Here is a 25,675-nt window from a genome sequence, read left to right as displayed (position 1 = left end):
GGAAAAGTTCAAGGGGTAAAAATACTTTTTCAAGGCACTGTATGTGCACCACTGTGGTCCCAGCCACTAGAGAGGTCAGTACCTTTTCCTTTAGCATACAAGCACGGCCACTGCTGCTGGATTGCATGGTGGTCATAACCTCTGGATACAAGCCGTGTATAATGTAATGGAAAAATGAATCCAGCCAGCAAAGAATATGGACAATCACAATACATTAATAAGTGCCTTGTATTAATTTGTTCTCCATGGTAAATGCCATTTGCTGAAGTGAGACAACCCTTTTAATACAAGAAAGTTTCTGATATGCCTTGGTTTTTTTATACTTGAAATTAATGGAGCAAACGCATTCAGATGCATGTAATATCTGGGTACTTTGTTCATTTTCTACAGCACATAACAGACAAAAAAATCCAGTGAGGCTGAGCTGCAATACCAAACACTGTCCAAAGAGGTGAGTGAGGTGGATTCTAGCAGAAAAAATAAATATTTTTTCCAATCTTAGACACTCTGTTTATGTTGGATTAAAGAAAACATTGCTTCACATCACATTTTGAGATTGAATGTGTCACAAACCTTCCTTGGAACCCCTTTAAACTGGTATTTTTCTTCTTGCTTGTCCATATAAGTATATGAGAAAATACTACTTTGGTAGGCCACACATTTTATTTGTGTTTCCATTGTAAAAACATTTAACAAAAATACAAAACTAGATAATTATAATATAGGGAAATAGCTGGATGAAGACATCAGAGTCAAAACACTTGATATGTTTATTAATAAATACACTTGGAAAATACTGTAAATCTGCAGTCTCTGAGGTCCTTAAAAGACAGCTTTCCAGTTCACTAGTCATGATTTTTTTTTACTGCAGAACAACTGCTGCCATGGCCTACAAAATATTGTAGGTATGAAGACTCTTAATTTTGCAACAATCCAGGAAAGAATAGTCTTGAACATTTGAAATATCAGTTATAGAGTTCATTTCCCTCATGTTCGCCTAAGGCTACTTTCACACTTGCGGTAGCCTTTTCCGAAAGGCTGTTCGTGCTACTGCAAGTTCTCCGTGCTGCCAGAAGTCCGCTCCGGCCCCATTCACTATTCAGCATATTTGCCGTGCTGCGGCCGGACCTCCGGCCCGCCCCCATTGTAGTGAAGAGGCTACCGCGAGTGTGAAAGTAGCCTTAGTAAAAAAAAAAAAAAAAAACTTGACACAATATTAATATTTTGTGGTAGATTCCCCACATACAAGGTTAACACAATTTTAGGAAAAGAGCAAATCCACCACTTTCTTCAGGTATCCATAGGAGCTATACTGATTTTCTTGACCTCTTCCATCACTTGGGGCCTATTTCCTCCTGAAGACACAGAAAAATATAGTGTATGGAAAAACATCCATGACAGAACTCAGTATCTACATTTAATTATTTAAATGAGTTTTCCAGGCTCCTGATCTTAATGACCTATCCTTTGGATAGCTCATTAATATCAGGTCGGTGAAGTCCGATCAGATGTTCCCTGCAGCCTCTGGCACTGGAACTAGCAGTCTGAAAGGAACAGGAAGCATGGCTCCGTTCATAGTGTAGTGGCTCAGTTGGGTTACAGTAGGCTATCTCCCATTGCAGTGAATGGGAGCTGAGCTGTAGTAACCTAGCACAGCCGCTACCCTTTAAAAGGAAGACGTGCTTCCTGTTCCTTTCAAACTGCTAGTTCCAGGGGCTGCAGGGAACAGCGACGGGGGTGCAAGCTGTCAGAGCCTCAACGTTCTGACATTAATGACCTATCCTGGGGAGCTTGGAAGACCCCTTTAATAGAAAAAAGAACACATCAAAGTAAGAATAAGCCTTCTAGTGAATATTGGAAATGTTATGACCTACACAACCAAAAACTCTTAGCAAGCATAATCAGTATATATATTTTGCATTTGTTTCATTAATTCTAAGTATACATATTCTACAATGACCCACTTGTTTGACTACTAAAATCAAATACCACCACAGTTTTTAGGTAAGTCAGTAGTCTGTACCATACATATATGAGTTCTTTTGAAACCTTTACTAAATTGTAATCATCGTTCTAGAGATCACATGTAACAGTCTGCTTGTCTTTGAGAGGAAGTGTAACATCTGTGTTTGTTTCAGTGGTATTTCTGGAAAACTTACGAGTTCCTCGCATGCTCTCGATTCGGTCAGATAGGTGCCTCCTGAATTTCTTGGTAAGGAAGCAGTAGATGATTGGGTCAAGCATGCAGTTGGTGCTCATAATGCATAGAGTGATTTGATGGGCATCATTCAAGGCTTTCCGAAATTCACAGTCTCTCTCATGCCACAACCTTAAGACGGTAAGGGTCCAGGGTCCATGAACAATGTGATGTGGGACAAAGCATATCACAAAAACACCTAGAACAGTGGCAACCATGTTCAAAGCACGGCGCTTCATTTCTGCACTCTGCCTGGCTTGCACTGACTGGATGACTAAAGTCTTAAAAATCACTACATTGCAAACTAAAATAAGGAGGAAAACGAGAAAGAAGGCAGCAATTAAAACAAAATGAATGGCTGCCACGGGATCTCTGTTGTCAGCATCGTATCCTTCAAAGCATCTAGTGTAGTTGTGACCTTCAGTGGCCTGCACTTGGTTAGTACCAGGAAAAATAAGAAAATACAATGAGCTAAAAAACACAACTACCCATACACATGTTGAAATACATATTGCTTTACATCTGGCAGAAGACTGGGCAGTCTCTACAGGTCTTGTAACAGCCTGAAATCTGTTGTAACTGATGACTCCAAGAAAGGCGACAGAGCAGTATGTGTTGATAAAAAAGAAACAACCTGCCACGTTGCAAAGAAATTCCGGCATTATCCAGTCCCCTCTATAGTTGTAATATACAATCCACAGAGGCAGTGTCACCAAAAATAGGAGGTCAGCAACCGTTAGATTTATCATGAATATTTTAATTTCGCTCAGCCTCTTAGCTGGATAAACTTTAGCAAAAACCCATAAGACATAGCTGTTTGCAAGGAATCCAATGACAAAAATGATGCTATATGACACTGTAAAGAGGGAGTATCTGAATTCTGAATCCACCATGCATGGGTCCTCTCTACTGATGTTTGCTTGTGGAGACATGTTCACTACATGTAGATTCCAAGACGTCTTCAAGAAACTTATGTATGTACCTTAAAGAAATAGAAAGAGAATAAATAATGATTATTAACAGGATTATTGTGGTGTATGCAGACATATTAAAATAATTAATAGCAATATCTACAGCTACATTTGATTGTTGAACATTTTATGTCCTATCTATCTGTACTGATTTCTATTGAAATACAGTTAAAGGGGTTGTCCAGACAGAAAAAGTATTCCTAAAACAGCTTATTGTAAAATAACAAAATAAGTCATACTCGCGCCTTATTGATTCCCCTTCACTTCAATTCTGACACTTTTTCCATGTCCCCCATCGGTCTCTATTTCCTGTTCCCCTTTGAAATGGTCATGTGACCACTGCATGTTGTTGTTTTTTTACTAAAAATGTATATATTTTGACCTGAAAATGTTTTTTGGAATAGGTTATGTTATGAATTTTGCTTCATTAGGCTTCTGTGGCTCCGATTTTTCACAGTAAATAGCAGCTGCAGAAGCCCATCTCTCTGCTCTGCTGAATGATCCTCTAAGCTGATTGGCTAAATCAAAGTTCAACTTTCATTTGTAATCACTCAAGAGAGGACAGAGAGGGACCTGAGACCGAGCCATTCTAACATTTTTTATTTTATTTTTACTGTGAACAGCATTCTCCAGTTTGCTATATACTGGGAAGCACAGAATCCAAACAACGCAAAACTTGGGGGACAAACAATGGGGACAAAACGTAACTGAGCAGAACGGAATGCTCCAAAACGCATTCCGTTCTGTTTGGTTGCGTTCCCCTACCTGAGAGCAAACCGCAGCTCCGGGATGCGGAGCAAGACTGATCTGTCATGACCTACAATGCAAGTTAATGGGGACGGATCCGTTTTCTCTGACACAATAGAAAATGGATCCATCCCCCATTGACTTTCAGTGGAGTTCATGACGGATCCGTCTTGGCTATGTTAAATAATACAACTGGATCCGTTCATAACGGATGCAGATAGTTGTATTATCAATAACGGAAGTGTTTTTTGCTGAACCCTGCCGGATCCAGCAAAAATGCTAGTGTGAAAGTAACCTTAAATGCATGCATTTTAGTAAAGAAAAAATATACTGCTATAGGTGTCCATAGCCTTTATTCCATTTATGACTGAACTTACTTTAGTTTTTTTAGTACAAACTTTTTGTTTGGTTATTTAAATATTTTTGTGTCTTTTTTTGGTGATACATGGGTTTTTATCTTATGGCATTTTTATTTTATTTTTAAAAAGTTTTTAAAATATAGAACAACGTGTAACTAAAAAATGCATTTTTAAATGTCCCCTTTCCATTAGTTTTTGTTCATATAGCGAATATATAGTTTAAGGTTCTGGGGGATAGCTGTAAGCTGCAGTATGAGCATGTTTTTTTCTTTATTTATTTAATTTTACAGTTTATGCTCCCCACAAGGTCATAAAAGACATATAGAAAGTGCATTTTAATATCCTGTTTTATTGCGGTTTTCACCTGTAATTGGGGCTGACGTGTTAACCTCAGTGACACGGGGAACCCATCCTCCTAATATGCACTGTAGAGAAGCAGTTTGTGCAGTTGCTTGGCACCCAACAATCACATGAGGCAGGAGGCAGCATTGCCGCTTCTTGATCTGTTATGCACTTCTCTTATTGATCACTGTGTATAAAGCGCAGGGAAGACAACTCTTTGGAGAGCCTGGCTGTCTCTGTATCTGCATGCAACTGCTATCTCTACAAAGAAAGAAATGTGTTTACGGAAATAGATGTGGGCCGCCTGGCCATTTAACTTGGATGGGCGGTTTTTTGAGATTTTGATACTGATGATCTATCCTCTTGATAGGTCATCAGTAGAGATGAGCGAATTTCATATTTTGAAATTCGTTCACACTTTATTTGGTGGTAAAAGGTGAATTGCGTTATGGATTCCGTTACCACGGACCATAACGCAATTCTATGACAGAATGCATAATGGAATGCCTTTAGAGGCATTCCGTTATTCATTCCGTCATATTCTGCAAATCTAGATGCAGAACAGCAATTTGAGGTAAAGTGTAAGCCTTTCCTGCAGCCGCTAACACAAATGTGATAGCATCCTATGAACATATTCTTGTGAAAATATGAGCCCTTCTGTTGATCAGAAGAATCTATTTTTTGCCCCTTTATAGCATGTTCTCTCTGCCAGGGTAGGTCTGATGAAGACTTTGATATGATCATGTGGATAAGAAACAAAAGACACAGTGGAACATCTTCTTATTTCAGAAAACCACCCAGGATGTAGACAAGATTATTTTGTGGTAGAATTTATATTTTTCCAATATTAAACGTTCCATGTAAAATGTGCTCAAAAGACAAGGGAGCACTGCCTCCGACTGAAGAAGAAAAAGCTCAGTCTCCAGAAGCGTCAAAGCTTCTTTACTGTAAGAACTGTGAATCTGTGGAATAGACTATCACAGTACATAGTCACAGCAGGAACAGTGGACAGTTTCAAAAAGGGTTTAGACGAATTCTTAAAAGTAAAAAATATAAATGCTTATGAAAACGTATAGAAATCTGAGTCTCACTTCCTTCTGGGATTCGCGTCCCCACCTATCCCTTGGTTGAACTTGATGGGCGTTTGTCTTTTTTCAACCGTATTAACTATGTAACTATCTATAAAAGCCAGGACAAGAAGTAGTATAAAAGCAGATCTATCAACATATAGGGGAAGTTCTATTTGTAACAGTAGAACAACTCCTATATGGCGTAATATGGAGAGAGAAAATTAGATGTGTAAATAGTTGAAGAAACCTCACTTCTCTCAGTCTCAGATTGCTATAAGAAATTCTAGAAACAGATCATAGATCAAGCAAAAAATAGAAATAAAATTATATATATATATATATATATATATATATATACACACAGTTGTGTTCAAAATAATAGCAGTGTGTTGAAAAAAGTGAATAAAGCTCAAAATCCTTCTAATAGCTTTTATTTCCATACACACAGATGCATTGGGAACACCACACATTCTATTCCAAATCAAAACATGAAGAAAAATATATAAAATTTGTGTTGTTCCTCTAAAAAAAAATTGAAGAAAAGTGATTAGACTGTTCAAAAAAATAGCAGTGTTTGTATTCTTCTTTACAAACTCAAACATTCACTATATAAACTGAAAAATGTTTGAAGACTTTGCTTTTCTTTAAATCGCTTAACTAATATTTAGTTGTATAACCTCTGTTTCTGAGAACTGCTGTACATCTGTGTTGCATGGAGTCAACCAACTTCTGGCACCTGTGAGCAGGTATTCCAGCCCACGATGATTGGTCTACATTCCACAGTTCTTCTCTATTTCTTGGTTTTGCCTCAGAAACTGCATTTTTTTATGTCACCCCACAAATTTTCTATTGGATTAAGATCCGGGGATTGGGCTGACCACTACATAACGTCAATCTTGTTGGTCTGGAACCAAGATGTTGCACGTTTACTGGTGTGTTTGGGGCCGTTGTCTTGTTGGAGCACCCATTTCAAGGGCATTTTCTCTTCAGCATAAGGCAGCATGACCTCTTCAAGTATTCTGATGTATTCAAACTGATCCATGATCCCTGGTATGCGATAAATAGGCCCAACACCGTAGTATGAGAAACATCCCCATATCATGATGCTTGCGCCACCATGCTTTACTGTCTTCACAGTGTCTGGAACTACCTATTTTCCTCAGAATTTCAGAGATAAATGCACTGTAACCAGCATGTACAATATTTGCTACCTTCCTTCCTTAAATAAGAGCAATAATTGCCACCAGTTTTTCAAAGAATGAATGACCTCACTCATTGAAGTCCACACTGCTATTATTTTGAACATGCCCCTTTCAATAAGTGATTGAATTACAGAGAATCAGCAGCATGCATGTCATGACTGTTGGGTTTCTATTACTCTACTACACCTGCTAGTAAATTATTTGCCATGTAGAAATATCACTTCTACCAAAAACAGTGATTGATCAGGTTAGTGATGTCTGACTGCTATTATTGTGAACACAACTGTATATATATATATATATATATATATATATATATATATATATATAGAAAAAGAAAGTCCAGCGGGAGCACCAACCTGGAAAATGGGTGCAATATCCAAAGGGGGACAACGGCAATCCCCAATAGTATACAAAAGAAAGCAGGACTGCACTCCGGATTGTGATGAAAAATCAAAGCAGTTTTATTCACCCATATTATGGCATATCTTACGACGTTTCAGCTCAAAGCAGTTTTATTCACCCATATTATGGCATATCTTGAGCTGAAACGTCGCAAGATATGCCATAATATGGGTGAATAAAACTGCTTTGATTTTTCATCACAATCCGGAGCGCAGTCCTGCTTTCTTTTGTATATATATATATATATATATATATATATATATATATATATATAAATTTCATACAGTTTATCACCAGCATGTAAAATTATAATAATGTATTAATATATTATATGAATAAATGTATTATGCCATAATTTGTAGTACGACAACAACACACATGATCCTATTCTTTCCCAGTCAGATCTAGGAAGGTGCAGTGATGCCAGTGAAAGCATTAACTTACCTGTGTCCTCTCATGTAAAGCTTTTGGCTCCACTGTACTGACGTGATCTGCGTCTGTTATTCAATTTCTGATCATGCCGCTACTCATTGTCCTCAGGCATCTGAGACTACAATGTTAAATGTATTAGGAAATGGCAGTGAAGAGGAAGCTTGCAATTTCTAGAAAAAAAACAAAAAACAGAAGTGGAGAGATGAAATAAGTATTTCATAAATGGGGGTTTTTACAGTAGTGAGATAGAACGAAGCACTCTCACCATGAACAGATTTATCACATAAGAGTCCAGAAGAGTTATATAGTCAACCAGTGGAAAATACACTTTTGAAAATGATGGAGCCCCTTGGGGCTTTCTGGGTGAAGTCCAGGTCCCATCCCACACTTTTACAGAGGATTTGAACTCGCAGAATGATACCACATCCTCAGGAGTGACCCACACCCCTAAGGCATTCAACTAGGGACATACAGTAGTGAGTGTTTTCAGTCCACATTTTGGTCCAGGAAGTAATGCAAAGCTAATGTGAAAGTGTAAATTTAAAGGGAACTTGTCAGATTGAACATGCAGTCCGGTCTGCCCGCAGCATGACCTAAACAGGTTGAGATACAATTTTGTGCAACAACATTTAGGTATCTCCTGTTCCCCCGTTTGAATGTTGCAGCGGTCTTACATGTGCAGTATTACTCTTTTTAAAGTCTATGGAATTTCCAAAAACAGCTTAGCGTCCCATTCTTTTACAAAAGGGCATTCACAGCAGTCCCTTAAAAGGGTTTTCTGAGATTTAAATACTTATGACCTATCCTCTGGATAGGTCATAAGTATCTGATCAGTGGGGGCTTGACACATGGTACCTCCGCCAATCAGCTGTTTTAGAAGGCACTGGTGCTCCTGTGCGTACCAAGCACAGCACCGTACATTGTATAGCGGCTGTGCTTGGTATCGCACTCAGCCTCTTTCACTTTTATGAATGTGCTTAGGCCACGTGACAGATGAACGTGTTGTCACTTGGCCTAGGCAAAGCTGTGAGAAGGCAGCGGTGTCAAATAACTGATCAGTATTTAAATCTCAGAAAACCTCTTTAATATATATTATCAGAATTGTCACTTTTACAAGTGAGGTTGATCACACATATTTACCAAGAAATAATTCTGCTGATCAGTATACAGTATATTAATGAGTTTAAAACTAAGAATCTTTCTTAAAGATGTTGTTTCACTTCAGCAAATGGAATTATTATTATATAATATTATATATTATTATTATTATTATTATTATTATTATTATAATATCACGCAAAGTTAATACAAGGCACTTACTAATGTATTGTGATTGTCCATATTGCCTCCTTTGCTGGCTTGATTCATCACATTATACACTGCTCATTTCCAGAAGTTACAGCCTCCACTGCAGTGCAGATAAAAGGTGCCCCGCGACAGGAGATGCTGCACATATATGTCTATGCGCACTGACATGGTCCTCGGTACCAGAGAGGCTGGCGCTTATTCCTATAGTGTGCAGTACAGCCACTGCTAATGGATTGTAGGGTGGTCGTAAACCCTGGATATGAGCAGGGTATAATGTGATGGAAAAATGAATCAAGCCAGCAAAGGAGGCAATGTGGACAATCACAATACATTAGTAAGTGCCTTCTATTAACTTGGTCGATGTGATAAATGCCATTTGCTGAAGTGAGACAATCCCTTTAAGTTTGAAAAAAAAAATCAAGGATTTTATTTTAGGTTATATCCCCAGCCGTACATTGTGAATGACAGTGTGTAAGGGGTAGGGTGGCCCCTTGAAATTGTTCAATACATGCTTTGAATGTAAGTAGGGTGTCTCTAACAGACCAGAGGGAGCCCACATGTGCTGATGGCCAGTCAGATGTCAAGGCTCAGTCGGGGTGAGAAGACAGCAAGAGGCAGCTGTGGGGAAGATGACAGTTGGGAGCAGGGAAGAAAGAGTTACGGTACTGATATCCTGTTAATGTGGCTCTGACCAGCCCTATGGCTACTGGCACATGATAGGGGGGCCCTATGGTTACTGGCACATGATATGGGGGCCCTATGGCTACTGGCACATGATAGGGGGGCCCTATGGCTACTGGCACATGATAGGGGGGCCCTATGGCTACTGGCACATAATGGGGGGCCCTATGGCTACTGGCACATGATAGGGGGGGCTCTGGCTACTGACACATGTTGATGGGGGGGGGGGGCTCAGGCTACTGGCACATGATAGGGGGGCCTATGGCTACTGGCACATGATAGAGAGGGCCTATGGCTACTGGCACATGATATGGGGGGCTCTGGCTACTGGCACATGATAGGGGGGCTCTGGCTACTGGCACATGATAGGGGGGGCTCTGGCTACTGGCACATGATAGGGGGGGCTCTGGCTACTGGCACATGATAGGGGGGGCTCTGGCTACTGGCACATGATGGGGGGACTCTGGCTACTGGCACATGATAGGGGGGATCCTCTGGCTACTGGCACATGATATGGGGGGGCTCTTATTACTGGCACATGATTGGGGGGCATCTATGAGGGCACATTTTACTGGCACATTATTGGGGGATATCTATGGGGGCACTTCTTACTGGCACATTATTGGGGACACTTATTACTGGCACATTGGGGGCACTTCTTACTGGCACATTATTGGTGGGCACTCTAGGGGCAATCTGGGGGCACTATATAGGGGTATTTTATTATGGGGGCACTATGGGGACATTAGCTCAACTGGGGGCATTACAAGGGGGTATTTTTTGCACTGTCACATTATAAGGAGAATCATTTCTACGGGGGGGGGGGGCATTATGGTGGGCTTATTACTCCCCCATGGTATAAGCCCCCTAGTAGCAGCACCAGCCTCTCCCTGCTCTGCTATCCCTCTGTCCCTTCTCCATTTTTGGCGCTATACACCACCACAATGGATTTGAAATGAAACGAACAAGATGTGCTTTAACTGCAGACTGTCAGCTTTAATTTGAGGGTATTTACATCCAAATCAGGTGAATGGTGTAGGAATTACAACAGTTTGCATATGTGCCTCCCACTTGTTAAGGAACCAAAAGTAATGGGACATAATAATAATCAATAAATCAAACTTTCACTTTTTAATACTTGGTTGTAAATCTTTTGCAGTCAATTACAGCCTGAAGCCTGGAACGCATAGACATCCCCAGACGCTGGGTTTCATCCCTGGTGATGCTCTGCCAGGCCTCTACTGCAACTGTCTTCAGTTCCTGCTTGTTCTTGGGGCATTTTCCCTTCAGTTTTGTCTTTAGCAAGTGAAATGCATGCTCAATCGGATTCAGGTCAGGTGATTGACTTAGCCATTGCTTAACATTCCACGTCTTTCCCTTAAAAAACTCTTTGGTTGCTACTGCAGTATGCTTTGGGTCATTGTCCATCTGCACTGTGAAGCGCCGTCCAATGAGTTCTGAAGCATTTGGCTGAATATGAGCAGATAATATTGCCCGAAACACTTCAGAATTCATCCTGCTGCTTTTGTCAGCAGTCACATCATCAATAAATACAAGAGAACCAGTTCCATTGGCAGCCATACATGCCCACGCCTTGACACTACCACCACCATGCTTCACTGATGAGGTGGTATGCTTAGGATTATGAGCAGTTCCATTCCTTCTCCATACTCTTCTCTTCCCATCACTCTGGTACAAGTTGATCTTGGTCTCATCTGTCCATAGGATGTTGTTCCAGAACTGTGAAGGCTTTTTTAGCTGTCGTTTGGCAAACTCTAATCTGGCCTTCCTGTATTTGAGGCTCACCAATGGTTTATATCTTGTGGTGAACCTTCTGTATTCACTCTGGTGATGTCTTCTCTTGATTGTTGACTTTGACACACATACACCTACCTCCTGGAGAGTGTTCTTGATCTGGCCAACTGTTGTGAAGGGTGTTTTCTTCACCAGGGAAATAATTATTCGGTCATCCACCACAGTTGTTTTCCGTGGTCTTCCGGATCTTTTGGTGTTGCTGAGCTCACCGGTGCATTTCTTCTTTTTAAGAATGTTCCAAACAGTTGTTTTGACCACACCTTTTGTTTTTTTATCCTAATGATGGCTTGCTTCACTGATAGTGACAGCTCTTTGGATCTCATCTTGAGAGTTGACAGCAACAGATTCCAAATGCAAATAGCACACTTGAAATGAACTCTGGACCTTTTATCTGCTCATTGTAATTGGGATAATGAGGGAATAACACACACCTGGCCATGGAACAGCTGAGAAGCCAATTGTCCCATTACTTTTGGTCCCTTAACAAGTGGGAGGCACATATACAAACTGTTGAAATTCCTACACCGTTCACCTGATTTGGATGTAAATACCCTCAAATTAAAGCTGACAGTCTGCAGTTAAAGCACATCTTGTTCGTTTCATTTCAAATCCATTGTGGTGGTGTTTAGAGCCAAAAATGTTAGAATTGTGTCAATGTCCCAATATTTATGGACCTGACTGTATGTTTATGTTATACACATATAGCATACACTGTGCCCCACAATATACAGTTTCTTCTGTAAAAGTCATCAAGTGCCATGGGGGGGGCCTTATTGTTTTTCGCCCCAGGGCCCCATTTCACCTAGAACCGGCCCTGCTTAATTGACCATTCTAGTAAAGGATGTTCATATATTTATGATTGTGCCTAATTTGGGCAAGTGCTAGTGACAACATTTGTAATAGGTTTCAGGACCAATATGTTATTGTTACATGACCCCTAAGAGAAAATATAAGGTATGCATTTACTGGACGTGATACAAAAACGGTCATCGAATCAAGAGTTACAAACTATATCAAGAGGTGTAGCTTCCCTTATGAATATTAATGTATTGATGTTGTTACATATATGAATAACAATGTATTGATGTTGTCATGTATATGAATGATAATTTATTGATGTCATGTATGTGAAACATTGAATCGAATGTACTGCAGCAGACTGTAGCATTTTAAGCTATGATAATGATATTCCTTTGTCATCCTGGGTATAAAAATCTATAGTTTGAGAAAAACATTATCATCCAACCACTCCATTCTACCATTTTACACTTTGTATTCTGTTCTTACATGGAGAAGGTATACAGGGAGTGCAGAATTATTAGGCAAGTTGTATTTTTGAGGATTAATTTTATTATTGAACAACAACCATGTTCTCAATGAACCCAAAAAACTCATTAATATCAAAGCTGAATATTTTTGGAAGTAGTTTTTAGTTTTAGCTATTTTAGGGGGATATCTGTGTGTGCAGGTGACTATTACTGTGCATAATTATTAGGCAACTTAACAAAAAACAAATATATACCCATTTCAATTATTTATTTTTACCAGTGAAACCAATATAACATCTCAACATTCACAAATATACATTTCTGACATTCAAAAACAAAACAAAAACAAATCAGTGACCAATATAGCCACCTTTCTTTGCAAGGACACTCAAAAGCCTGCCATCCATGGATTCTGTCAGTGTTTTGATCTGTTCACCATCAACATTGCGTGCAGCAGCAACCACAGCTTCTTAGACACTGTTCAGAGAGGTGTACTGTTTTCCCTCCTTGTAAATCTCACATTTGATGATGGACCACAGGTTCTCAATGGGGTTCAGATCAGGTGAACAAGGAGGCCATGTCATTAGATTTTCTTCTTTTATACCCTTTCTTGCCAGCCACGCTGTGGAGTACTTGGACGCGTGTGATGGAGCATTGTCCTGCATGAAAATCATGTTTTTCTTGAAGGATGCAGACTTCTTCCTGTACCACTGCTTGAAGAAGGTGTCTTCCAGAAACTGGCAGTAGGACTGGGAGTTGAGCTTGACTCCATCCTCAACCCGAAAAGGCCCCACAAGCTCATCTTTGATGATACCAGCCCAAACCAGTACTCCACCTCCACCTTGCTGGCGTCTGAGTCGGACTGGAGCTCTCTGCCCTTTACCAATCCAGCCACGGGCCCATCCATCTGGCCCATCAAGACTCACTCTCATTTCATCAGTCCATAAAACCTTAGAAAAATCAGTCTTGAGATATTTCTTGGCCCAGTCTTGACGTTTCAGCTTGTGTGTCTTGTTCAGTGGTGGTCGTCTTTCAGCCTTTCTTACCTTGGCCATGTCTCTGAGTATTGCACACCTTGTGCTTTTGGGCACTCCAGTGATGTTGCAGCTCTGAAATATGGCCAAACTGGTGGCAAGTGGCATCTTGGCAGCTGCACGCTTGACTTTTCTCAGTTCATGGGCAGTTATTTTGCGCCTTGCTTTTTCCACACGCTTCTTGCGACCCTGTTGACTATTTTGAATGAAACGCTTGATTGTTCGATGATCACGCTTCAGAAGCTTTGCAATTTTAAGAGTGCTGCATCCCTCTGCAAGATATCTCACTATTTTTAAGACTTTTCTGAGCCTGTCAAGTCCTTCTTTTGACCCATTTTGCCAAAGGAAAGGAAGTTGCCTAATAATTATGCACACCTAATATAGGGTGTTGATGTCATTAGACCACACCCCTTCTCATTACAGAGATGCACATCACCTAATATGCTTAATTGGTAGTAGGCTTTCGAGCCTATACAGCTTGGAGTAAGACAACATGCATAAAGAGGATGATGTGGTCAAAATACTCATTTGCCTAATAATTCTGCACTCCCTGTAATGTACAGATTCACACCTGTTCTGTGGTTTTGACCCGCACCTAGTTTTGGCTCACAATAACTGATGGAAATAACGGACCAAAAAACTGAAGTGGGGCTTGCAGAAATCCAAGTGCTTGCTGCCCCATTAAATGAATGGAACTAATTTTAATTTGTGGAATTTTCTATCACTAAATCTGCCACGTGTGAAGGCACCCTTAAAGTCATCTGGTATTAACCACAGATCTGCTTTGCAAAAATGGTAAGTCTGATTATTTTCTTTATATCACATACAGTTTGTATTCTAACATTTTTGCCTCTATACACCACCGCAATGGATTTGAAATGAAACGAACAAGATGTGCTCTAACTGCAGACTGTCAGCTTTAATTTGAGGGTATTTACATCCAAATCAGGTGAACGGTGAAGGAATTACAACAGTTAGCATACAGTCAGGTCCATAAATATTGGGACATCGACACAATTCTAACATTTTTGGCTCTATACACCACCACAATGGATTTGAAATGAAACGAACAAGATCTGCTTTAACTGCAGACTGTCAGCTTTAATTTGAGGATATTTACATCCAAATCAGGTGAACGTTGTAGGAATTACAACAGTTTGCATATGTGCCTCCCACTTGTTAAGAGACCAAAAGTAATGGGACAATTGGCTTCTCAGCTGTTCCATGGCCAGGTGTGTGTTATTCCCTCATTATTCTAATTACATGAGAACAATAAAAGGTCCAGAGTCACTATCAGTGAAGCAAGCCATCATTAGGCTGAAAAAACAAAACAAACCCATCAGAGAGATAGCAAAAACATTAGGCGTGACCAAAACAACTGTTTGGAACATTCTTAAAAAGAAGGAACGCACTGGTGAGCTCAGCAACACCAAAAGACCCGGAAAACCACGGAAAACAACTGTGGTGGATGACCGAAGAATTCTTTCCCTGGTAAATAAAATACCCTTCACAACAGTTGGCCAGATCAAGAACACTCTCCAGGAGGTAGGTGTATGTGTGTCAAAGTCAACAATCAAGAGAAGACTTCACCAGAGTGAATACAGAGGGTTCACCACAAGATGCAACTATTGCTGGTGGTACTTTAGTATACCATAGAAACATAAGACAAAAAGATTGAAAAACACTGAAGCATCAAACTTTGTGAAAAACCCAAATTTGTGTCAGTCACAAAAACTTTTGGCCATAACTCTACTGAGACAATTTACACCAAACTATAGCTTAACCTGTTTAGCTTCTCCTGCTCTTTAATTTAGCGCTTGCAGCTCAAACACCCCTCCCTTTAACATCTTGGGAAACAAAACGACATCCAGATATACAGTAAATGTCAAGATCTTTGACATATATAATGCTGGAATATAAGGAACGGAAACCATTGTAGAGTCATGGAATGCATTTCTTTAGAGTGACTGCCAATCATGGGGATTTTCCAAGCAACATTTACTTATTTTTAAAGCAGTTCTCTGGTAAGTATTATTAATGGCTTCAAGCAACACTTCCTAGAATGGGTTGCCTCCAATTGCAGAGCTTCTTGAAGGACCGTGAAAATTTTAAATCACAGGTTTCCAATAATATTGTTAAGCAGTTGCCCAAGTTCAAGAAAACCTTCGGCAGTCTATGTAAATATGCTAAAACAACACACTTGCCCTCTTTTCTCCCCTGCCACTTCCAGTGCTGTGCTCAGGTCCTCCCCGGCACTGACGTTATCTTCCTGGTTGCGTCAGTGATGTTCCGTGCACACAGGTCACTGTGCAGCCAATCACTGCACTCAGCAGTACATGGGACATCACTGCTGAGGACATTGATTGGCTGCAGCGGTGACCTGTGTGAACGAAATTTCACTGCTGCAACCAGGAAAAGAAAAGACGGCTGTTACGCCCGTGTGTGGGAGGGAGACACCACACTGGATGAAGAAGGAGAGGGAACAAGGCCTGAAAGCAAGGAAAGAAAGAAGGACACCTCCTAGTCAAATCCCTAGTCACAGTCCTGACTGGCTATCAGTATGAACAGACCCCAAAGGTAGGTGAGTTCATACGCAGGAGTACCTAGAGTCCTAACTCACCCTATAAGACTCTGGCGATAGTGACAGGACTGAGACTACCTGTTCCTCCAGAAAGGAAGGACGACCAGAAATCTTCCTTTAGGCCTACAACAAAAGGCAGGGGAAAAATAACACACAGATAAACCAAAACAAAATGCAAAAGGGAAAGGAAACATTTAACTTTCCAGTAGCTATGGCAGCAACAGGAACTCAGCTGAGAACCAAACACCAGCAGACCACAGATACCACTGAAGCTATAAACCGCACAGCATTGTGGGAGAAGCAACTATAAATAAGGAAAGTTAAATGACCACAATAGCAACACCTGGAGGTTAGAGGTGTGGCCAGTATCAGAAACAACACAGACGTCTATTGATCCACAAGGAAACCTGTCAGATCGAAGCACGTGTTGCCAGTCTCACAGATCTTCTGTCACCCACTTTCGCGGGGACGTCCGTATGTCTCGGTACGTCCGTGACAGCGGGATCGAGTTCTGTAGCTCATTGTTGGAAGGGACCAGGGAGGAAAAGAGCTATATATTCTCTTTTGTTATTTTAGCACATTTACAATAGCCGCCAGATTTTTTATAGAACTCAGACAACCCTTTTAATGTAGTTTTAGCTAGAATTTTTTTCATTTTCACAAGCGTTAACAGGATACCAATAAGCAATAAAACACAAAACCGGAATACCGTTGTACAACACCAATTAGAACACAAGTGTCAAAAATGAATAGCTTCTAGATGGGACAAACCCAGGCACTCAGCATATACACAGATATAATACAAAAATATATATCCAAAAATGTATCTTTAATGAAATCGATAAAACAAATACATAGATGCAGAAATTGGCCAAGACAAACACAACCACATGGAGAGTGCACAAAACACGTCGGGACATCAAGTTATAGCATTTCAAGTAATAGAAAAGGTGGGATGGAAAGACAAGTATAAATAAATACAAAATCAAACCCAGTGGCTCCTCCACCTAGATAAAAAAACCATGATTCACAAAATATACCTAATACAGACCCGGCTGTTGGCACCTCCAAGAGACCCCGATATGTGTTTCGCATCAGCTTCCTCAGGGGTGGAGGTGCCACCAGCCGGGTCTGTATTAGGTACAAAAAAATCTATACTTTTTTTTCTACAGCAGGAATTTTTTAGGAAATAAAAAAACTGTATTTTACTAATATTTACCATTTAGTTTTACATAAAGATGCCACCCTGAGTAAAATTATTGATAATGAAAGTGGTAGCGAAACGACAAAAAAGCTTGTTCAGGAATCCTAACAGAAAGAATATGGGTCCATTCACACGATCCGCAACGCACCCCCCATAGAACTGCCTATTCTTGTCCGCAATTGCGGACAAGAATAGGATATGTTCTATTTTTTGCGGAGCCACGGCATGGAAGTTCGGGGCAAAAGCCCGGAAGTTCGGGGCCGCGGCATGGAAATGCGGACAGGACACTGTGTGCTGTCCACATCTTTTCTGTCCCCATAGAGACTGAATGGGTGCGCACCCGTTCCGCAAAATTGCGGAACAGATGAGGACCCAATTTGCGAACATGTGAATGGAGCCTATATCGTTTATCTAGAAGGGTTTTTACCAATGTGGAGGTACCTGTTGCGATGTATGCAGTTATGGTTTAACCCCTTAAGGACCCTCGCCGTACATGTACAGCGCTTGTGGATGTGACTCAAGGACCAGTGCCGTACATGTACGGCGGGCTGATCGGGCAGGTGCAGGAGCTGCGCCCGCCTGATCAGCGGCACAGACTTGGCAGTCACTGACAGCCGGGCCCCTGCTGCATACGCTGGCATTGGTGAAAACACCGATGCCAGCGTGTTAACCCCTTGTATGCCACGGTCAATAATAAAAAGTAAAAAAAAATATAAAAAAATTCCCAAAATAAAACACATAAAATTGTAAAGAAAAAAGAAAAAAAGAAAACCTAGACATATTTGGTATTGCCACATCTGTAATGACTGGCTCTACAACAATATCACATGATCCACCCACTCACCTGAACGTTGTAGAAAAAATAAAATAAAAACTGTGTTAAAACAATAATTTTTTTGTCACTTTACATCACTAAAAGTGAAACACAAAGCAATCATAAAGGTGTATGCCCCCCAAAATAGTACCAATCAAACAGTCACCATATCCCGCAAAAAAGAGCCCCTACATAAAACAATCAGACAAAGAATAAAAAAAACTATGGCTCTCGGAATATGGAGACACTAAAAAATCATTTTCTTCAAAAATGCTTTATTATGTAGTCATATTTGGTATTGTCATGTCTGTAACAACCTTCTCTATAAAAATAGCACATGATCGAATCTGTCAGATGAACATTGTAAAAAACAAAAAATAAAAACTGTGCCAAAACAGCTATTTTTTGTTACCTTGCCTCACAAAAAGTGTAATATAGAGCAACTAAAAATCATATGTACCCTAAACTATTACCAACAAAACTGCCAGCTTATCCCATAGTTTCCAAAATGTGGTAACTTTTTTGGAGTTTCTACTCTAGGGGTGCAGCAAATGTGACATGGCAACTAACAAAATTATCCCAGTGAAATCTGCCATTCAAAAACCATATGGCACTCCTGTCCTTCTGCACCCTGCCGTGTAAACTACAGAATTAAGGTATTAAATATTGACTATTGACTTTTGTCTCTTAACCCTTGCTTTGTTACTGGGAAATATTGGATTACACTTACCGGTAATCGTTTTTCTTTGAGCCTATGACAGCACCCCTGGGGAGACAGTCTCCTACTCTGGACAGGAAACAGGAACCAGAACGCCTTTTAAAAGAGGGGTCCTCCCCTCCACTTCCAATATATATGCGCAGAGAGGACTAAGTTTAAATCCCAAGGAGGGGTCTTGACCTTAGAGACTGGTGATAACTTAGACACAGCTGTAACAAACCTCTTGATCCAGGGATTAACTGCTAATCTAAACTCAAACAAGGCACTTAATGGACTTTTAAAGTACTAGGCCTTAGTTTTTTCTTCCAACCTTCCTGCAAAAATTTTAGCATTAGCGGAATGTCAGGAACCTCTAGCACATCCACTGGCCTATTGGCGAATCTAAAAAAGGCCCTCCAAACTCTAAGATAGATCTCAGAAGTAACCTTTTTTCGACTGGCCAACAGAGTGTTAACTACCTCTTCAGAAAGACCTCTTATTTTTAAAATCTCCCTCTCAAGAGCCAGGCAGTCAGATGTAGATTTTTTACTTCTGGTTGAAGGACTGGACCCTGAGACAGAAGATCCTGACTGTCCGGCAGCACCAACTGCTATTGACATCCTGCGGAGCCAGGAGAACCAAACTCTTCTCGGCCAGAAGGGGGCTATAACTATTACAGTGGCCTCCTCCTCTCTGTGGCCTCCTCTGATCTTTTTGAGAACCCTCGGAAACATTTTTATGGGGGGAAAGGCATAGAGAAGACTGTGTCTCCAAGATTGAGACAATGTGTCCACCGCTTTCGGATGTTCTCCTGGAGATAGGGAATAGAAAACTTCTACCTTTCTGTTTGATCTGGTGGAAAAAAAGATCTATCTCCGGAATCCCCCATAATGCTGAGACCTGGTTGAAAATCCTCTGATCTAGGAACCACTTATCCTGGCTCAGGTGGTGACGACCAGGCGAGCACCCAGGAATTTTGTCTAGGGGGGGTCTGAAAAGCAAAAAATGTGGCACGTGTGGCTCCGCCCATTGTTAAAAACCCCTCCTACATATAATAGGCCACTCCCAACAAACACTGTTCAGCTGAAATTCTATTGTTGAGGCCTTTCTCTACATATCATACGGAGAGGAAAGGTCCTGGATGCACTGCCTGCTTCACATTATACAATAAACAACAGCAGGCTACAGCCAGGAAGCTCCTCCACTCTCCTCCTTCCCCAGATCCTGCTCAAGGCCTGTGGTTCCCCCCACCATCTGCCACCCGCCCGTGTCCTGCTGCCCACCTTGGCCGTCCTCACCTAGCTCTGAATTCTCCTTCTGCAAATGGCAGGGGGAGGAGCCGGAGCATCTCCTCTCCTACATAGCGCCACATACCTCTTACATCCAGTGATGTCACCTTTGTTGTAGACATTCTCTTTCCTCATCTTCTCCATTCAGACCAGACCGCCATGATGATTTGCCAAGAGATTGACAAACAGACATTAGTTTCCCACATTTCCATCATCTTCACATCTTCTGAACACCCTTTCCTGCCACCCCAATACTATACTGCAGAAACAATCTCCCTGGAAATACTACTACCACACAAGTACTGTCCCCTTCAACAATTATTGGCACACAGTGCTCTAAAAAATAACTGCGCCCAGACAATAATAGTATAATGATAATGTCCCCCAAAAATAATTGTGCTAAGCAGATACTGTGCCAGGGTGCCCCCCCCCCCCCAAATCCCACCAATAGAAATAATTCTCTGCCAGAGCACAATACTAATAATGCCCCTATAGTGCCCATACTAGTGATCATGTTCCTTATAGCCCCCCCAGTAGTAGTAGAGCTCCCCATAATAACCCCTAGTAGTAATAATTCTTCTTATAATATGACAGTACATGAAATACCACCGCTTAGTGCCCGCAGTTGAGCTAATGTCCCCATAATGTATGCCAGTATAAAATACCCCTATATAGTGCCCCAGTAAATGCCCTCATAGTGCTCCTCTCCCCCTTCCCCATAGTGTCCCCCATAATAAGCCAGTAAAAAATGCCCCTTCTTAGTGCCCCCAGCAGATGCCCCTATAGTGCTCCTCTCCCCCATAATGTGCCAGTAATAAATGCCCCTTCTTAGTGCCACTATATGCCCCAATAGTGCTCCACTCCACCATAGTGCCCCCAAATAATGCCCCATAGTGCCGCTCTCAGTAAAAAATGCCACCTTAGTGCCACCAGATGCCATAGTGCCCCCCATAATGTGCCAATGAAAAAAGGCCCCTTTAGAACCCCCAATTCCCCACAGTGCCCCCAAATAATGCCCCTATAGTGCCAACAGATGCCCCATAGTGCCGCTCTCCCCTATAGTGCCCCCATAATGTGCCAATAAAAAAAAAGCCCCTTTAGAGCCCCCAGATGCCCCCATAGTGCTCCTCTCCGCCATGGTGCAACCCCATAATATGCCAGTAAGAAATGCCCCCAGAGTGCCACCCCCAAAGAAATGGGGCTCTAAGAAATGACAGATGCCCCCATAGTGCCAGCTCCCCCCCACCCGTCAAAAAAAAAAAAAAAACACTAATAATTACCTTCATCAGTAGTGATGCGTTGCAGGCCTCTTCCGACCTGTGCTGGTCGGCTCAGGCAGCGCGATGATAATGACGTCATCGCGCCGCCTGAGCCGGCCTCTGATAGGCCGCAGGCATTAGTGCCTGCGGCCTATCAGAAGAACAGGGAGGGGAGACGCCTCTCCCTCCCCTGCCCCGCCACAGCATAGCCATCTGTATCGCTGTCCTGAGGATGGTGATACAAATGAATATGGAGATGAGCGCTTCCACAATGGAAGTGCTTATCTCCTACTGCCCCCCCACCGTCAACTAGTACCAGGGCCGCGCCGCCTGTTGGTGACCCGCTAGACCACCCCTGTTGGTGCGCCACTAGTGACGACTGAGGAAGTCCGCTTTTACATTGTCCAAACCCCTGAGATGCACCGCAGAAAGAGAAGATAGAGAAGCCTCTGCCAGCCTGAATATCTGATGGGTAAGGGACATGAGGCCGTGAGCTTTTGTACTTCCTTGCCGATTGATATATGCTACGGCAGTTGTGTTGTCCGAGTAGATCTTTACATTTCTGCCCCTGATAATGGGAAGGCTCTGTATTATGACTAACCTGATCGCATTTAATTCTCTGAAATTGTGAGACTGGGATAAGGCTCTACTGTCCCAGCTCCCCTGCAACAGAAGGGACTGCATATGGGCTCCCCAACCGGGTGGACTCGGATCTGTAGTCAAAGGAAGAACCGCTTCTCTGATCCACAGAACCCCTTTTTGAAGGTTCTCTATATTCATCCACCACCTTAGAGAGCTCAGAGTCCGAGGAGATAGAGATATCTGAGTCCAGTGAGAGTATACATCTGTCCCATTCCTGTGTAGAGTCTGAAGTTGTAGAATCCTTGAATGATATTGGGCCCATTCTACTCCTGGCATTAAAGCCGTCATGAGACCCAAAACAAACATGGCCTCTCTTAGGGTGACAGAGGGGTGTGAGTAAATGTGTTGGACCCTGGACTTGATCAGTAAGGCCTTTTGAAGGGGCAACAGACTCTGGGCTCTGGAGTCTAGAATCATCCCTAGGAAGTTGCACCTCTGACTTGGACATAAACTGGACTTTTCGAGATTTATCTCCCATCCTAGCTTTTTGAGAACTTCCTTCAACCAGGCAATCTGTCTCTGAAGGGCCCGAGTTGATTGGGACACTAGAAGAAAGTTGTCCAGGTAAGGTATGATGACTATCTCTTTCTCCCTCACATGGGCCATCATATCTGCCACGATTTTTGTAAACACCCTCGGAGCCTGCGAAAGCCCAAAGGGTAAGGCCTGAAATTGAAGATTAAGTATTTCCTGATTCGATTGGACTGCTACCCTCAGAAACTTCTGATGGCTGGGATGGATAGGGACATGGTAATATGCAGGGCCGGCCTTAGGTGTTCAGGTGCCCTGTGCGAGCTAACCTTGTGGCGCCCCCCCCCCCAAAAAAAAACACTGCTTGTTGCTGGCATCATGGCATAGGCTGGCTGACTATCCAACCAAGTAGTTACCAGCCCACACACCCCAAAGGCCGGTGTAATGTTATACTTCCCTACTTCGTGAGATTTCCCTACCCTCGTCACTTCCGGTCGCACCGGACATGACGTGAGGAGGTGTGCAGCGCCGCGCAGGCTCACAACGACAGGTTAGGGAAATTTCACAGCAGAGTGCGCATGCGCCAGGAGCCTCGCCGGCGGCTAGGGGGAGGAAAAACTATGGGCCAATGCGCAGGCGCAGTGATCGGTTGGATGTTCTCAGCTGAACACCGGCCGACACTGCGCATGCACCGGGAGCCTCACCAGCGGTTAGGGAAGGGAAAAATTACGTACGGGTCAGTGATTTTTCCCTACCCTAACCGCTGGTGAGGCTCCCAGCGCATGCGCAGTGTCGGCCGGTGTCCAGCTGAGAAAATTAGTTTCCAATGTAGTATTAATAACTAAACAATTAAATAATAAACATATTGCATTGTCTATTTACCACCAGGACAATAAGATGATCTGGACTCTGGCTGCAGTCTGGCTCTGGGGACTCCATTGTCACTCTCTTCTCCCCCCACCCCCTCCCTTGTCACTCTCATTATTCCCCCCCTCCCTTGTCACTCTCATTATTCCCCCCCCTCCCTTGTCACTCTCATTATTCCCCCCCCTCTCCCTTGTCACTCTCATTATTCCACCCCCCCTCCCTTGTCACTCTCATTATTTCCCCCCCCCTTGTCACTCTCATTATTTCCCCTCCCTCCCCCCTTGTCACTCTCATTATTTCCCCCCCCTCCCCCTTGTCACTCTCATTATTTCCCCCCCCCCTTGTCACTCTCATTATTTCCCCTCCCTCCCCCCTTGTCACTCTCATTATTCCCCCACCTCCCCCTTTTCACTCTCATTATTTCCTACTCCTTGTCACTCTCATTCTCCCCCCACCTCTAGTGTAGCGTGGCCGAGCTCTGTTCGATCCGCGGTACAGGAGCATTTGTTTCCTGTACCCGGCCGGACTGACAGGAAGTGCGCACTAAGTGAGCACTTCCTGTCAGTCCGGCCGGGTACAGGAAAAAAAAGCTCCTGTACCGCGGATCGAACAGAGCTCGGCCACGCTACATTAACAGCACACAGCAGGCAGGATTCTTTAGAGCGGCAAGCGCTCAGCCTCAGCCGCTCAGGCGGCGTCGCATGAGGGGCGCCGCCGGCCGCCCGAACTTATATGAGCAACTTTTTTTCTTTTTTTTTAAACCGCAACGGGCGCCGGGCGCCCCCTGCTAAATACAGGGGAGGGGGAGATGGAGGGGGCGGGGGGCCCGCCCCGAGGGAGAACACAAGTGCCGCCTCGCCTGCCGCATATTACATTGCGAGCTGTCGGCCGCCCAGCGCCCCTGTTGCTATGGCGCCCTGTGCGGCCGCACAGCCCGCACACCCCAAAGGCCGGCCCTGGTAATATGCATCCCTCAGGTCCACAGTGGCCATAAAGCAGTTCGGGAAAAGATTGCTTACTGCTGAACTGCTGATCTGACCATACGAAACCTCTCGTACACCAGATACTGATTTAAGCACTTTAGGTTTATTATGGTCCGAAATGAACCATTTGGTTTATTGACAAGAAACAGGGGAAAGTAAAAACCTTTTGTCACTTCCTGCTCTGGGATGTTTATCAATACTTTCTTCTCTATTAGAGAGAGAACCTCTGTAATGATAGCTTTGCTGAATCTGACCAGTAATCTGTGACCACAAACCTCCCCTCGGGAATACTCTGAAAATTTAACCTTAGGCCTTCCCTTACCACTGAGTTTATCCAAGCACTGTCGGAAATTTCCTGCCACCGATCTGCAAACTGAGAAAGACGACCTCCGACAGGGGGTCTATCGTCATTGGGATTGTTTCTTAGAGGCATCAGATCCGGAAAAAAGAAACCCCTTATTCTTTCTAGTGACACCAGAAAACTGCTTAGCTCTTTCCTTCCCTTTTAGGCTACTTTCACACTTGCGTTTTTCTTTTCCGGCATAGAGTTCCGTCACAGGGGCTCTATACCGGAAAATAACTGATCAGGCATATCCCCATGCACTCTGAATGGAGAGTAATCCGTTCAGTTTGCATCAGGATGTCTTCAGTTCAGTCGTTTTGACTGATCAGGCAAAAGAGAAAACCGTAGCATGCTACGGTTTTATCTCCGGCGAAAAAAACTGAAGACTTGCCTGAATGCCGGATCCGGCATTTTTTTCCATAGGAATGTATTAGTGCCGGATCCGGCATTCAAAATACCGGAATGCCGGATCCGTCCTTCCGGTCTGCGCATGCGCAGACCTTTAAAAATGAAAAAAAAAAAAAAAAACGGATCCGTTTTGCCTGATGACACCGGAAAAACGGATCCGGTATTGCAATGCATTTTTCTGACTGATCAGGCATTTTTCTGACTGATCAGGATCCTGATCAGTCTGAAAAATGCAGTCAGTTCAGGCAACGGAACTGCCTGCCGGAATCAAACAACGCAAGTGTGA

The 25,675-nt window shown here is 42.7% G+C and overlaps 1 protein-coding gene and 1 long non-coding RNA gene across 5 annotated transcripts; one reads left to right on the top strand and one right to left on the bottom strand.

Annotated features, from left to right (window-relative positions):
* On the top strand, positions 1-22,710 carry LOC120995247. Of its 2 annotated transcripts, none has more exons than XR_005777553.1 (3): positions 1-1,044; positions 8,654-8,658; positions 22,699-22,710. It is a non-coding gene; the product is annotated as an uncharacterized LOC120995247 (long non-coding RNA). The 2 variants fall into 2 exon arrangements; XR_005777554.1 differs by lacking the exon at positions 22,699-22,710 and adding an exon at positions 20,458-20,468.
* PTAFR (platelet activating factor receptor) lies at positions 1,247-8,140 on the bottom strand. Of its 3 annotated transcripts, XM_040424328.1 has the most exons (4): positions 7,991-8,140; positions 7,738-7,895; positions 2,160-3,179; positions 1,247-1,355 (listed from the first exon to the last, which is right to left on the bottom strand). In XM_040424328.1, the coding sequence occupies exons 3-4, from the start codon at positions 3,127-3,129 to the stop codon at positions 1,291-1,293; spliced, it is 1,035 nt and encodes a 344-aa protein (XP_040280262.1). In that variant the 5' UTR covers positions 3,130-3,179; positions 7,738-7,895; positions 7,991-8,140; the 3' UTR covers positions 1,247-1,290. The 3 variants fall into 3 exon arrangements, with proteins under 3 accessions (XP_040280262.1, XP_040280260.1, XP_040280261.1); XM_040424326.1 differs by having other exon boundaries at positions 1,257-3,179; positions 7,991-8,138; XM_040424327.1 differs by having other exon boundaries at positions 1,257-3,179; positions 7,738-7,837; positions 7,991-8,138.
* Positions 22,711-25,675: the final 2,965 nt, after the last annotated feature.

The sequence above is a fragment of the Bufo bufo genome, chromosome 3 (assembly GCF_905171765.1).
Source record: "Bufo bufo chromosome 3, aBufBuf1.1, whole genome shotgun sequence".
Classification (NCBI taxonomy): domain Eukaryota; kingdom Metazoa; phylum Chordata; class Amphibia; order Anura; family Bufonidae; genus Bufo; species Bufo bufo.
This window is presented reverse-complemented; position numbering and strand designations above follow the sequence as displayed.

Excerpts from the sequence above, each read along its gene's own strand:
- PTAFR (XM_040424326.1), bottom strand. The coding sequence starts at position 3,129 with ATGTCTCCACAAGCAAACATCAGTAGAGAGGACCCATGCATGGTGGAT.